Source organism: Notothenia rossii (genome assembly GCF_949606895.1).
Source record: "Notothenia rossii genome assembly, chromosome: 12".
Lineage (NCBI taxonomy): Eukaryota > Metazoa > Chordata > Actinopteri > Perciformes > Nototheniidae > Notothenia > Notothenia rossii.
The window spans coordinates 2,665,712-2,681,526 of record NC_136911.1 but is presented as its reverse complement, the minus strand read 5'-3'; the positions used below and the strand labels follow the sequence as shown (position 1 = coordinate 2,681,526).

The window sequence follows — 15,815 nt, the reverse complement described above, 5'->3', positions numbered from 1 at the left end:
AGGACTCTTCGAGCGGCAGAAAAAAAACCTTTAAGAGCCAGATATTAACTTCACTCAAGGCCACGGGGAGTTCAGTCATGTTTCAAGGCCTGCCTCGGCCCACTCCGGCCCCCGATTGCAATTCAGATCGAGTGCATGTGAGCAAGTTCATTTAACGTGAGAGATCTCTTTATGATTCAAGTGCCTTGCTGCCATGTAAACCCCCCACCTGACATCCGCAACGCTGACTCTCTCCCCATTTTCAAATCACGCCTCAAAACACATCTTTTCACACTCGCATATCCACCCTGATCATTATCCATCACACATCCTCTGTTTTAGTTATTTGGTTATTTGATTGATGTATATACTGCATTGCCTTGTTTATGTTTCTTATGCTGGTGTTATCTATTGTGTATCTTGTTTTTTATGTGTTTGTACGGCGACCTTGAGAGCCTTGAAAGGCGCCTATATAAAATAAATGAATTATTAAACAGACTAACTTTAAAATCTTTCTTTCTTTCTTACAGATTAAAAAATAACAAAATGTGAAAAAACGGAATACCGCATTGTTAAAATACAGTATCCATCCACATTCATGGTAATATCTGTATTCAACAAAAAAACAAAAAAAAGTCTTCATATTAATATTAATAATAAATCATATGTGTCCGAAAGGGAGCAGGAGGAAGCAAATGCTTATTAATTCCCCCCCCTTACTTTATCTATGATTGTCCTTTAAATCATTATGCAAGTTATTCCTACATACATTTACATTTATACATACATATACTCTCTTCATTCTCATCGTTTTTCAAAAAAGTGTTTCTGTACATCCTTTCAAACTGAATGATGCTTGTGCTTTGTTTGAACTCCTGCTCCAAACCATTCCATAAAATCACCCCACAGATTGTTATGCTCATACTTCTCAGAGTTGTTCTGACCTTGAGTTGTTTAGAAAGTAGATTTCCTCTCAAATGATGCCCACCCTCTCTGTCTACGAACAATCTCTAAGTGCTAAGTGACTGAACCCTCTCTACTCCCAAACCCAATGAGAAACAGATATAGACCTTGCAATCATGCAATGATCTCTCTCACTTATCATCTACACTTCTAACAAAGGTGTCCTCTCCCCTCGTCGTCTGATGGCTTCTTTTCAGTGTTTTAACATCTCCAAGCTACGAGGGCATTTACTGAGGAGATTATGGTTGCTGGGCTCAGACTTTATCGATCTGCGAGACTCAACTCGATATGTGCAATAGAGCAGTTTAGACCAGTGTTTAGCTACCAGACTGAGTGTCACTACTCTCTAAACCCTCCATAAAACCAGGCTACCACATATTCATAGTTTATTTTCTGCCTGAAAATCATACTCCAACTCAGGGCAGGCGAAGTGGGCGGGATTCATGTTGCCTTCACGCAGCAGAAGACCTTGGCTTTTCTATAAATGTTTCATGCACGCACACACAAGATGAGATCAGCCCGCCATCAATCATATGGTAATTATATCCACCTCTTAAAGCGTGATAGGCTGTTTGTATCACAGCAGCTGTAAGCCTTGTGCTCTGTCAAACAGCACAGCCTCCCTTTAAGCAGGAACACATCACTGCCACTGGGCATTATCTGACACGGCTGATGCATGGGGATGGAGTGAAATCACAAAGACAAGCGTGGGCGTAGCTTTTAGCTGGTTTTCCTTCTGCTGGAGAGGAAGAAAAGAACAGACCCTCGTGAAGTTTCACAATTATGCAACTTTCACAAAAGGCGCCGGGGCTGCTAACGAGTGTTTGTGCTCATGCTTTCTTTGTTCGCTCTGACACTCAGAACCATATTCCCTTGTAAATATATCTGATCAAGCAGCAATGCATGTAATGTGAGTGGAGCAACGAAGCCAGAGGGGGAATCCATTCAACTCTTTCAAATCCAACAACAATAGGAATGAAAAATGTATGTAAACTGCAGCTACAGAAGAACCTCAGTGCAATTAATCCTCTGTTTCATGCCAGGGTGGGATATGAGAAAGGAGAGAAGCATATTTTAAAGGGGGGCGGATAAAGGAAAGGCTCCTCAGCAGTTGAACTTGACTCTGCAATCAAATGCAAAGCAGACACAGGCCATCTTGAATTGGCCTGGCGGGGATTAGCAGGTCTGTTCTCGGGTGTTTCTGGAGACGAGGGGGTGATTGGGTCGGTGGAATCTCCTCTCTGATTCTGCAGCGCCAGCCGAGCGCAGGATGAAATAAAGAAGGAGGGATGATTGGGTGCTCGGGTATAAAAAGCATCGCCGTCCCATTGACCGGCGACAAAAGAGCGGCTCTGCATGAGTCCTCGTGGCTCCGTGGGGGGTTTCTTCTTCTTCTTCCCTCTGTGTAGAAATTCAGCCTCTAATATCTTCGCACCGTTTTTCTCGTTTTCCCATCCCAGTGTCTTTTGTTCGATCCAACCATTCTCCCCCTTCTCATCCTCTCCCTCTGGGGTTTTGCAGGGAGTAAATGGCAAACATCAAGAGTGGACAAACCCTGGCTGCTACCTCACGGAAAGGAAACGGTCTTTAGAGAATTATCAGAATTTTGGTAAATAGTCTGAGAAACCAAGTCAATTCTGAGGAAAAGTCAAAATTCCACGAAACAAAAAAATCAGAATTTGGGAAAAGTGAAACATCTGAGAGAAAGTGAACCGATACCTAAAGTGAGAAACGTCTTCATTGAGAAGTGCTTCTGATCCTCCGGTCCTTCTTTAAAGTTCTTATTAAACACCTTTTAAACTAACCGGTGTGTTTTCCCCTCTCTCAGGTACACCTCCATGTGTTTGGATGGTCACTCAGTGGGTCGCAAAATGCTCCGCTCCACGCTCAAAAAAGTGTGATAAGGGGAAGGAAAATAAGAGGATGTTGAGAAGGGGGTTTGGATAAAGTTGAAACAAAAGAATAATCGCCACCTTGAGCTTACTTTTATTTATGCATGTTTTGTGCCAACATGAATTCCAGCCCTGAAGTTTCGCTAATTCCTCTTTAATGCTTAATATGATTTGATTTTCTCTCCACCTCGGGAACTTAACATCACATGTTAGAAGTTGCACATGATGTTAATTCCCCCGTGCTGCATGTCATACACACTTTCAAATTGGAATTAAACACGCAGGGTTTTTTATGCTGTCTTTACTTCACATCACTATTCCCTCCGAAGCGCTGTCGAACCAAAACCCAGCGTCACTCCGGCGGATGGGAAGTTGTTGTGACATGTGAGGTGCTAAACCATTTTACTGAGACGGCTTTAAGTTGTGGGAGCTGGCATCACGCTGCGACTTTAACGCGCTGTGTGAGCAGACAGTGAGCTCATGTTCACTCGGTAAAGTCTGTGATTCAGACTGAGGCAGAATCGGAGAATTAGCACTCACCTGGATCAGTGACAGGTCCTCCAGATTGAGCCTGAAGAGGTGGTTTCTGTGAAATGAAAAGACAAGGAGTGTGTGAGCTGATGGAGACATTTTGTGTGGATGTCACTGGATCACTGCTCGAAGGCCACAGCTCTGCATTACAGTCTCTATCCGTATCGCCTCTCTCTCCTGCTTTTATCTTCAAAACCTTGCCCGTGGTGACACCGGTATGAAAGGGATTTCTACCTTCAAGAAGAAAGTGTGCCGACTTTAAATGCCTAAAGCCCCTGTCACACTGTCCCGAAATTGACACCCGATGGACACACGATTAAGGAAATGTTCAAATTCGGCTGTGATCGTAACAACATCGGGCCATTCGTGAGGGCATCTTAAGCCATCGTATGACCGCCGGTGGAGTTTCTCAGGCTCCGGGAGCAACTTCGTGAGCGGTGGCAAAATCTTTGGCATCACAAAGCATTGCCGAAGGACCTTGTGAAGGTTCATTTTCGTGTTGACTTCGTGTGTCCATTTTGCCCTTCGTAAGCCATTCGTGAGGGCATCTTAAGCCATCGTATGACCGCCGGTGGGGTTTCTCAGGTTCCGGCAGCAACTTCGTGAGCGGCAACTTCGTAAGGAACTCGTGAGGGCATCTTGTCGAATCGTTAGGGCATCTTGTTATCATCGGTGCCATCGGGCATTCGCCCTCACTCTGATCGGGGCAAATGCCCGATGGCACCGATGATAACAAGATGCTCTCACGCTGGCCTTACGAAGGGCAAAACTGACACACAAATTCAACACGAAAATGAACCTTCGCAAGGTCCTTCGGCAATCTTCTGGCATGCCAAAGATTTTGCCACCGCTCACGAAGTTGCTGCCGGAGCCTGAGAAACTCCACCGGCGGTCATACGATGGCTTAAGATGCCCTCACGAATGTCCCGATGTTGCTACGATCAGAGCCGAATTTGAACATTTCCTTTATCGTGTGTCCATCGGGTTGTTTTATTGCACAACAAAATCATGTAAACATATTATGTAAATAACCCAATTTGTGTTCTGAAACTAAAAAGGATATAATATATTATTTTGAAGGCGAGGAAGTTGTTGTTGCTATGGAAACAACATGACGGAGAAAACTTAATATCTTCTACATATGAAGACGGAGAAAGTAAAGAACAAAGTCCGAAAATATCAGTACAGTATCATAGTACTTTAACATCATTGTTTGTGTTACTCTCGTTGCAGTTGTATTAAATTATCTTAAATGTAATGTAAATGTTGCCTTCGTGTGGTTCGGGGCCATCTTCGTGCAAAATTCAAAATTCCATATTCGTGTCCATCGGGTGTCAATTTCGGGACAGTGTGACGGGGGCTTTAGCAGCAAGTTGGGGGTAAAACAGTTCAGACGTCGACACACTTAGGAGGTATTTAGCATTGTACCTTATGGGAATTATCAAACCCATGAAGGCCAAAGATATCCCACTTCCTTGTCAATACTTGGCGCCTATATTACCCACAATAAAACTCCCAAACGTTCACGTGCAGCCTCACTACCCAAGTCCTTTGAACTGATGTTAAGTGCACAATGAGTTGTTTTCTTGTTTAAAAAGATGCAACAGTAGCTTTTAATGTTGATACTACTTAAGGTTGGCATGAGGAGTTTTTAAGAGTTTAATCAGGGCTGTATAAAAGGTGCTAAAAACCTTTAGTGTCAGAAACAGGGAGAGAGATGGAAAGAGAATCAAAGCCTGGCGGAGAATCCTCGCTCTGATAAAAGCCCATCCTGCTTTGCCTTTCAAATGTGCAAAACACAAACACAACCGTTTCATCGGCATTTACAACTTTTCAAGAACCATTAGGTTCTAATGAAGGCGCTCTCATGACGAGGATTCTGTTTATTGACTAACGATGTCTCGGCCTGTCTACTAAAACCATTATACACCATTACCAGGATGAGATTACATAAAAACTGACAATTAGGACTGGAAACATTATTTATTGTGACTTCCTTCTCCATTTGAGACTTGCGTGTATCCATACTCTGTACTGTTTGTTCAGTCATAATGTCGCTGCAGAGGAAATGGTCTTAACAGCGGAAGATATTTTTAGAGATTGAAGGATTGCACTTGTTGGAAATGTATTTCGCAGGCAGAGTGCATGCATCGCTTTTCCATAAAGTAGATATGTAATTTAAAATCTTCAAACATGCAACCAAACACTTTCTCTGCGATCTATCATTCTCCTGAAGAGTGGCTGTGAGCCAGGTCTCAGTGTGTTACTTTATTGATATTTACATCGATCCCTCCTTCCTTCCATTATCACTCATCGTCCTGCAGCCTGCAGCCATCCATCCACACGACACCTCTCACACTCATCAAGTTGAGAAATGAACTCAGGCTCAGCTGATATGTTGTAGAAATGTCGGAGTTGTGGCTAAAAAACATTCTCAGGTAAAAAAAAACGAGTGTTTGTTATACATTATTAATTGAAATGTTGTCAGAAGTTTCAGTGAGATCCCACTCGCCTCCTGACCTTTGCCCTGCATCTGTCCACACACACACTCTCACTGATTAGCCTGTTTCCATCTCAGGTCTCGATGCATTAGTAAATTCCCCGGGCACTTCGGTTGTGTTTGTGTTGCTGCTCACCTTCCTGCTGCGAGCCTCTCTTATCTCTACTTCATGTTGTGGTGAGTGTTTCTCTCTATTGACAACCAAGCCATTAACAGAAGTGCACTTCATCTGGAAGCAGCCTCTCACAGTGTGAATGAATGCACCATACAAACACACACACGCTGTAATGTCTGTCTATGTATGCATGGACATAGTACAGAAAACACACTGTCATTATAGGCGTTCAAACTCATTGTCATCACAGAGAAACTGCATACACACACACAAAGACAATGGACCTGGAAACGATCTCCAGCGCCATTTTCTACGGCATTTAAAGACATCTTTAGAAACTCATCATTACTCATGCAATGCACCAGCAAACAGGGAAACAAAGGGCAATGAAAGACAGGAACATAGAAAGCAACAATAAGGAAGAGAAAAGAAAGAGAAAATAGGAGGCAAAACAGATGGGTTACCTGGCGCCGACGATCAGCTCGTTCTGGCCGGGGTCAAAGGTCAGCTGGGAGTAATCCACCGTGCCCTCGGCCTTGAACCGGCACATCCACGGCTCCATCTCTGCGAACAAAAGGAAAAGGACACAAAAGGTGTGAGCCAATCGGAGTCAAGGACTGCAGATGACACAAAAGGTGTGAGCAAATCGGAGTCAAGGACTGCAGATGACACAAAAGGTGTGAGCCAATCGGACTCAAGGACTGCAGATGACACAAAAGGTGGGAGCCAATCGGAGTCAAGGACTGCAGATGACACAAAAGGTGTGAGCCAATCGGAGTCAAGGACTGCAGATGACACAAAAGGTGTGAGCCAATCGGAGTCAAGGACTGCAGATGACACAAAACGTGTGAGCCAATCGGACTCAAGGACTGCAGATGACACAAAAGGTGTGAGCCAATCGGAGTCAAGGACTACAGATGACACAAAAGGTGTGAGCCAATCGGAGTCAAGGACTACAGATGACACAAAAGGTGTGAGCCAATCGGAGTCAAGGACTGCAGATGACGGCTGTGACGATGGCTGTGTTTAAAGTGCTACCGTAACTTTTCTCAAGAGTCTTTACGAAATAGTACACCTGCAAAATGATAATTTAAATATTAATTACTCACACTGTGTTACCTTGGGTTCTGGAGAATGATACATTTAATACAAGTGAAGCCGGGTTTACCAACAGCAAAACTATATCAACACATACGTTTACAAATCGTCCAGAATAATCCAAGTCTCGTTCATACAGTCGTATAATCACTACGCATACATTTTCACTAAAACCGTACTGTTTAAAACTTCTCTTTATCATGCTTGCACTTCTAACATTGCACAGATGAGCAGTGTGCACAGATGAGCAGTGTGCATGCCTGTTTGAGCAAGAATGCATGCAAGTTCAAGTTAGAACAAGATGATTGTAAGTGAGGTATTGCTTTAAACGCTGTGTTTTCTTGTTTGAGTTTTTAACGTGCTCACTACTTTGGTGTTGCTCAGCGTTTGTTATGCAATCTCTAGTCTTGTTGTGTAGGTTGCATGGATGCTATGAGGGTAAGTTCACTGGTGTTAAACACGGACAAGATGTATATAAAGACTGACTATGCTTTGAGAGAGAAAGTTAACTAAAGGTAAAACAGGGTGAGCATGTGATCTTTTGTCGATGAGTCATTGCTTTTAAAGAAACAAGTCTTTCCATTAGTTCTTTGTTCTTCTTTCCCTTTCTCTCTTCCTTAAGTGATGTGGAGTCACATTTGTGATGCCAACTCCAGAGCAATCACAGTTGTGTTTTGCATTACAATGAGTTTTCACCGTCACAACTGCAGAGACTTTAGCCTCTAGTTATAGAGCAGTCATTCTGAATTATTGGCAGGTGCAAAACGATATTTCCACATGTCTGCAAAGGTCCTGAAACCGACTGAAAAGGTGGGTCTTATTCAAAATAATGGGCTGCATAAAGTGTCTGTGTTCCAGTGCAGTAGGTCCATGATATCATTAACCTTCATCTCAGTTAGTATGGCTCGCTTCTTACTGTAAGACTTCCACTACAATTTCAGAGGGATAATATGTTTTCCTCCACTACATTTATTATTCATTTTTGATATCGATACATTCATATTAATTATTAATTTACTTTGTTGAAGTTTAATCTGCACAACCGCACTTACGGTACAGTCAAAATGAGCTCAATGTCTAAAATATGACAGTATCACACTCACAGAGGATATTTTTCAGCATTATAAGTACTGCTACTTCAAATACTTTATCTATATTAAGCACAAGACAGGTTTTAAGTGCTTTTCTTTCAATAAAGTCATTTCCATTGGGATGTTTTACTTAAATAAAAGATACGACAAGTTAGTCCACCAGTGGCGTAGGTTTTAAAGTAAGAATGCGTCCACTTCTAAAGTCTTATATGTTTAAAGGTCTCACTTTTTGTTACAGTTTTTTGCTATTAAAGAGGTTAAAAGAAAGCACATTGCATTGCCTTCTGCATGAGACCCATTTGAAAGTCAGTCATAACGAAGTAGATGAAAAGGATATTGAATAAAAAACAAATTGACAGACTGGTTAATACGGTTACAATGCTCTTAAATAAGTGCTTCTAATGGCGCTTTTCCACTGCAGGGCCTCGCTCGGCTTGGTACGGTATGGCTAGGCCTCGTTAGGCCTGGCTCACTTTATGCTGCCTTTCCATTACAGTTGAGGAACTGGGGCAGTAACTATAGTAACGCAGTGTAGGCGGAGCCGTGACGTCATCTTCTAGAAGAAACACAAAACCAACATCAGCTGTTAGCTGTTAGCCCTCAGAGCTCACAGCTCCTCATATCTGTTCAGAAACTAGACAAAAGTTAAACAAGTCCAAACCACAGACTGTCTGTGTCATGGAGAATACAGTCGCTGGTTTATTTATGTCTGCAGGCCGTTGTTGTGAGTGTGGACGGTCGGAGCATATACAGCGTTAGCTTAGCCAAGCTCCATTTAGAAAACACGCATTTTAAAAGGTGTTTCGCCTGCCGTCTGTCTGCAGACTGGTCAAAGCATTAATTCATGGTTTTTACTAACCGGTATCAGTATGTTGTTACTTCGGCATCATTTTGAAACTTATTACAATTAAATCACGGTCAAATATGTTCATCTTGTTGTAATTGCCAGCGATTCTCTCAGTAGTTTAGCATACTCAGCTCGGTTGTTGGCCCGGAAAGAAATTCGATTTTGCACCATTAGCCTCCTTAAAACAGAAGTGAGACTTAAAGGTGGGGTAGGTAATTTTGGAGAAACCAGCTCGAGTGCGCTAGAATTAGAAAATACACAGCCGGAACAAATGTGCCACTTCCTCACAGAGCCCCTCCTCCAACACACACGAACGCGCACATGACCAATGAGGGCACGAGATAAGTTTGTGCACAGATGGAAGGCTGACAGGCAGGTAGGCCATCCAGTTACTTTAGCCGGGCCGGCTCAGATGATTGGTCGTGCTTTTTACAACGCCACGGCTTCAATTTTTATGGATTTATTGTCAAAGCACTTCAGATATTCATTGCTATCGGGATGTTAAGAGCATTCCATGGAATTTAACAACAAGTGTATCTCGAGCCGGTTTCTCAAACTTACCCACCCCACCTTTAATCTTACACCTTTTATAAGTGAGTCCAAAAAAACGGAGGAATGTTGATTAACAGCTTTCATGTAAATGTACACTGTATACTTTTTATGGAAATTGACCTTGGTACGGTGGATCTAAACACACACGAGGAGGGAGAGAGAGAGATATCCCAGACAGACACGGACATCTTATCCTCCACATGCCTCTTCTCATGGCGCCCAACCCATTAACCCCTGACCAATCGAATCGCGGCTGTGGAGCGATGAGGACGGCCAGTCTAACGCCCGTTACCCGATAGGTTCAGTGCAGGGTGCTCAATCTGTCTTCATGTCTTTATGGTGATGTGTTCACTCTGTCGCTATACTACATGCTCAAACTGAAGCCATTTTAACTTGTAAATAAATAAGTACTGAACCTTCACTATCAAAGAAAATGTCTGGAGCTGCAAAACTTACGATACGATAATACTTGAATGATCAAATTTGACTTGCATCACAGCAGCTCCATGTTTAACATCAACAAAAGACACAATACAGGAAAAACAAACATTTAACATAACATCAAAATCACGTGAGCTTTATAATAATGGTAACACAGCTCAAGCATATCTTCTCTTTTTCTCTGAAGTCTGAGTGAGGTATTCTTTCCTATTCTATCCCTGAACACTTTTCTACCCCTCACTATCTCCTGAGCTGTTACAAACCAATCTGCTGTAGTGGAGTCTGATCCAATCTCTGAAATCTGAGTGAGATACCGTTCGAGGAATACAATGTGCTTATTCTGGAAGTCTTTCAGTATTCAATATTTTTTCAGGGCTGGCGCTCTTACTCTATTCCTCAACTAATTGGTACATTTTGTATGCTCATTTCATATTGAATGAGTTATTTCCAAGAAACCTTGCTTGGGCTGGTGCATGAATCTTTCTGGAGAAACTCAGATTTGTCTGTTGCAGATCCAGCATATAGTAAGAAGATGGGCAGCATGGGCCGTAAGCAAACCAATCCGACAAAGCTTGAATAATTCCCTATTTTCCTCAAATACTTTTATTTGGCCTTAAACTCCATTTCCAGCGTAGCAAGGACAACTCAGGACTATCCATCGATATTGATGTCTGGCAGAATTTGGAGTGCAAGGTGCCAAAACATTGCGTAAGCCTTGAGACTATAGTTGACTGAGATGTTAAAATATATATTTTATTTAGTAGCTACACATTTGGGGATTGTAAGAATCATGTTTTGGACAATAAAAAAGAACTACCTGCCAAACATCCTCGACAAATATCGGACCTTTCCTCCAGAAATTACTATTTTGGGTAAAGCGCCAGAACCCCTGCAGAGTTTCGAGCTGTGGTTGCCACAGTGATTTAAAATCATCCATCACTACATTGTGAGTTATTTCCAGACTCAAAGGGACTTTCTTAATTTACCAGGGAGCTTTTCCATCAGGGTGGGAACAGAGGGAGAGGACAGCTTTAGCATCCTCTCTCCACGACACATTACATGCTTCCACAGGCGCACCTGTCACACAGCGCTTCAAATGAAAGCACGCTCTCCCTCGACTGCATCAAAAGCAGGTCCTTTGGATTCGGAGCCAGACGTGGGATTTCAAAACCAACACAAACAGAACAAGAAAACCAGAAGCTTCCAAAGAGCATCTGCCTCCTCCAGCTCACGTAGAGGGACCTCCGAACAAAACATCGTCTGCTGCGAGAACCCACTGTATGCAAAGCGCCCTTTCTCCTCAAAGCTCCAGTGACAGGACGAGAGAATCTCACTTCTTCTGACGCCATGTTTCACTGCGAAAATACATTTTCATTAGCAGCTGTGAAATACATATTTGTGAGATCACGAAAATACTCCACCCCAAAGGTTTCACTTTTGCTTAATGGCCTCAGCTCGGCGTATTCTGTAGGGAGACACAAAGTTTGGAATGTGCCAATCTTTAGGCTCCACTGGGCTTGTGTTTCACAGAGACGATCCACTGGAATACAAATGTAGCAGTGACACCCCCCGGGGGGAGACGCCACTCCACGAACCCAGCGCCTCCTCCATAAATCTCCCTGACTCACCAGGGGAGGCTCGCTAACGGCGTGATGGAGTGTGTGTGTGTGTGTGTGTGTGTGTGTGTGTGTGTGTGTGTGTGTGTGTGTGTGTGTGTGTGTGTGTGTGTGTGTGTGTGTGTGTGTGTGTGTGTGTGTGTGTGTGTGTGTGTGTGTTAGAGAGAGAGAGAGTGTGCCTGTGTGTGTGTGTGTGTGTGTGTGTGTGTGTGTGTGTGTGTGTGTGTGTGTGTGTGTGTGTGTGTGTGTGTGTGTGTGTGTGTGTGTGTGTGTGTGAGACAGAAACAGAGAAGAGAGGATATTTGTTGGAGTGTGGAAAAGGGGGGTAAAGGTTCTAATTGAACATAACAGCAGTGAGAGGATTGATGGCTCTTTGTGACGGGGCCAAGGGCCATTCATAAACATTCATAACCAGCGAGGGCCCCTTCCAAGGCTGGAGCTTAATACAGGGAGTCGTCTCTGGGGGTCAGAGGCTTTACTGCAGGGAAACAACTGTGGCACACTTGGATTAGAAAACACACAGAAGGAGACTGGGCTAGCTTCACCACACAGAGAGACTTATTACTATGATTTCATTTGTTTTTTAGAAGCATGTTGTTGGTGCAGGAAGTATGTAGTTTTAATAGTTTTTTGTTGTCGTAATTATTGTTAATCATACTATAATTTTTTATCTTATTTATCATCACAATTTCTATTATAATTTTAAATGTTTTCTTTCTTTAATTCATTTTTCACTCATTTTGCCATCTTGGAAAATTATTCTTATAATTTGTCCTTCATCAACACATGGTGTCGTGTCAGTGGATTAATCACTGGCGTTATCAGTTATTTATTCACATGATTTATCACCGAAACAAGGTATAAAAAAAGAGGACAGCGACTTATGACAGGAGTGTTGACGGAAATAAGGTTTCGTAGTCTAAAGAGAAAGAAACTCTATTTAAAAGGCAAAGGTACGGGGTGATAGATGGCACAAAAAACACACAACCTTTCAATCCAAACCTATCTATTACTTTACCAGGTCGTTGTATTCCCTTAACCTAAATCAGCTTAACAACATATTACAAAAGCTCAGATTAGCCTGTGTGACATATAAATGGTAAACCGACACACTCATCGTTGGCCATACCATCAGGATCAACTCGGTGTTAACTATCATGGATCGAAGTAAATCAGCGATCACCAATAGGCGCGTTCACACCAAGTACTTTTCCCACAAAGGTTCCTGAGAACTACGATTTAGTTGCGTTCACACCAAAAAGTCCCAGGAACTAAATGAGTTAATGAGAACCTTTTTTACCCCCTTTTCCGTCCCTGCTAGAGAGCAGGGACTTTCGTGGGAGAAAAAGGTTCCTGTGTCTGATTGGCTGAGCGTATTGCAAACCACGCCCCGTCAAACTCCCAAAAATGTTTGTGAAGCCGCCATTTTATTATCCTCGCATTGCATTATTAGCATTAGCATTAGCCCAGCGCAAAAACGCAGAGAGACTAACTTATGACAACACAAAATAAAACATGGGAGCGGTGGAGATGAGGAGGTGTCGGCGTTCTGGCCGTTTACTCGGAAGGCTTCAGTAGAAGCTGCTGGGACAGTCCCCAACTCCGGGGACTTCCGGCCGGGGACTTCGGGTGGCAGTATACGCCGTGAAGTTGTTTGCGGCCTGCCAGTAAACCCAAAGCAGAAGAAGAAGAAGAAGAAGAAGTGACGTCAGCGGCTTCATTTGCCTAATCCACCCTCAGGGACTAATTTCCGGTGTGAACGCGATCTGTACTGAGTTCTCAGGAACCTTTGTGGGAAAAGTACTTGGTGTGAACGCGCCTAATGATAACGCCCTTTTAATCAGCTAATTACATAAAAAATGGGTACAAATCAACCTGTGATTTTACCTGTCTTTGTCTTGGTTGAACAAAGTTAACTTCAGAAGCACCCAGGGATGTTTTTAAGATCCCTTCAAACCAACCCTTCCGTTAATCCTGTAAAAATGAAACAGTAGGATAACCCTGAGCTAATATCTATCTTTAAAAAAAAACAACCTCTCTTTCCTAGATTTCCTGCTTTGCATGTAGCATGGGTTCCCATCAGCGTGGCTTTAAATGTGATAATGTAATCACATCACAGCCATGCGTGTACAGCTGCTGCCTGAATCAAGGGATTGGCTGCTGATGAGACGCAGGCGTAATCACACACACACGTGCACACACACACACACACACACACACACACACACACACACACACACACACACACACACACACACACACACACACACACACACACACACACACACACACACACACACACACACACACACACACACACACACACACACACACACACACACACACACACACACACACACACACACACACACACACACACACACACAGAATGGGAGGAAAACTCAGACAGCAGCCGGGGCTCTGAACCAATATTAAAATCAACGAACACACACACACACACACACACACACACACACACACACACACACACACACACACACACACACACACACACACACACACACACACACACACACACACACACACACACACACACACACACACACACACACACACACACACACACACACACACACACACACACACACACACACACACACACACACACACACACACACACACACACACACACAGAATGGGAGGAAAACTCAGACAGCAGCCGGGGCTCTGAACCAATATTAAAATCAACGAACACACACACACACACACACACACACACACACACACACACACACACACACACACACACACACACACACACACACACACACACACACACACACACACACACACACACACACACACACACACACACACACACACACACACACACACACACACACACACACACACACACACACACACACACACACACACACACACACACCTCCCCCTGTTTCTCGTCCCATCTTATCCCCTTAACCCCTGTTTCCCTCCTCCTCAAAATAGAAACAGCCCATCACTCACATCCCGTTTGTTATTCCCGCCTCTGACACAAAGACAAAATGACAGCATATATAAATATTTACACCGGGCATCAGAGGCCGTTCTTCTTTCTGCCAGCGCTCAAAGTGATAGCTCCACAATGGCCGCCACATGTGGAAGCACTTCTGGATCATGAATGGTTTGACTGTGAGTGGTGGCAGCCAACTCAGCAGCCCTAAATGTGGTCATGGAGGCAAAAGAATGGCAACTATTTGGTGAAGTTGATGCAAGGAAGCAGGTTGAAATGAAAGCAAACACTCCAAAGTAAAAGGCGAAGTAAGACGAGACCTTGTGTTTGAAGGTTTCCCCTCCAATTATGTTATTTAAAGCTGGAACAACAAGCATGTTTTACAGCTAGAAGTCCTGCAACCTCAAAACGTCTGTGGCCGTGGGACATCGAGTGATTCATGCAAAACAAACCACTGTGAAACCACAAATAAGTGTGTAATAAAATATTGTAATCTCAGTCATTCGGTTATAGAGGGAGCGGGAGATGTCTTCGGGCCACTTACAAATAAAGATAAAAATATATTTGTAAGGAAATGTCTTGTGGGTCTTTTATTGCAGCGGGTAAATCTAAGACAACAAGTCCAAAAATATGGAAAAGTCCCCTATTCATTCCACTGGAAACCATTAACATAAAACACGGCAGGAACATAGCTGACCTCGGACACGAATAGCCGACCAAATGTTTCTAAGCATTAAAAACCTTGGAGGGCTTTCAATTTAAAAAAGAATCACCCCCAAATGACCAATTAAAGGATCCTGTTGCCTTTATGAATGCTATGAGGCCATTTGTTTATTTCCCTGCCTTCACTCGCCTCTCTAACGACGTGCTAGCCGTTCAGGGATGATAAAGGCGAGCTCGTTCTGAGGCTGTAAAGCAGTTCCTGTCCTCAGAGACGTGGCCACGGGCATGTCCTGCAGAAGGCTTTGTTTACACCACCGTTTATAACCTTTCAAAGCCTACACTCAGGGACAGTTGTTGAATACAACACTTCATTAAGACACTACCTCTCACGGGCTCTCAGCTACAATAGCAAAATACTCAGAATCAGTGGCATCGATTTGTGTCGCCAATTGCAATTTTGAAATACATATTTTAAAGATTTGTTTTGTTGCGTTTGTTACATTCAAGTATTTACTCTCACATTCAATCATTAACTTCACAGAGATGTACAACA

At 43.2% G+C, this 15,815-nt stretch overlaps 1 protein-coding gene across 5 annotated transcripts in view; it reads right to left on the bottom strand.

Moving 5' to 3' along the window:
* sema5a (sema domain, seven thrombospondin repeats (type 1 and type 1-like), transmembrane domain (TM) and short cytoplasmic domain, (semaphorin) 5A) overlaps nucleotides 1-15,815 on the bottom strand; it is a 169,902-nt gene that overhangs the window by 112,167 nt on the left and 41,920 nt on the right. For all 5 annotated transcript variants that reach the window (XR_013804388.1, XM_079661723.1, XM_079661724.1 and 2 more), the window contains exons 3-4: nucleotides 6,445-6,544; nucleotides 3,375-3,420 (exon numbers count right to left, since the gene is read on the bottom strand). Coding sequence is in view for 4 of the 5 variants with exons in the window: in XM_079661723.1 (XP_079517849.1) it covers nucleotides 3,375-3,420; nucleotides 6,445-6,544 (146 nt within the window). In the remaining variant the exon portion in view is untranslated. The remainder of the gene's footprint in view (nucleotides 1-3,374; nucleotides 3,421-6,444; nucleotides 6,545-15,815) is intronic.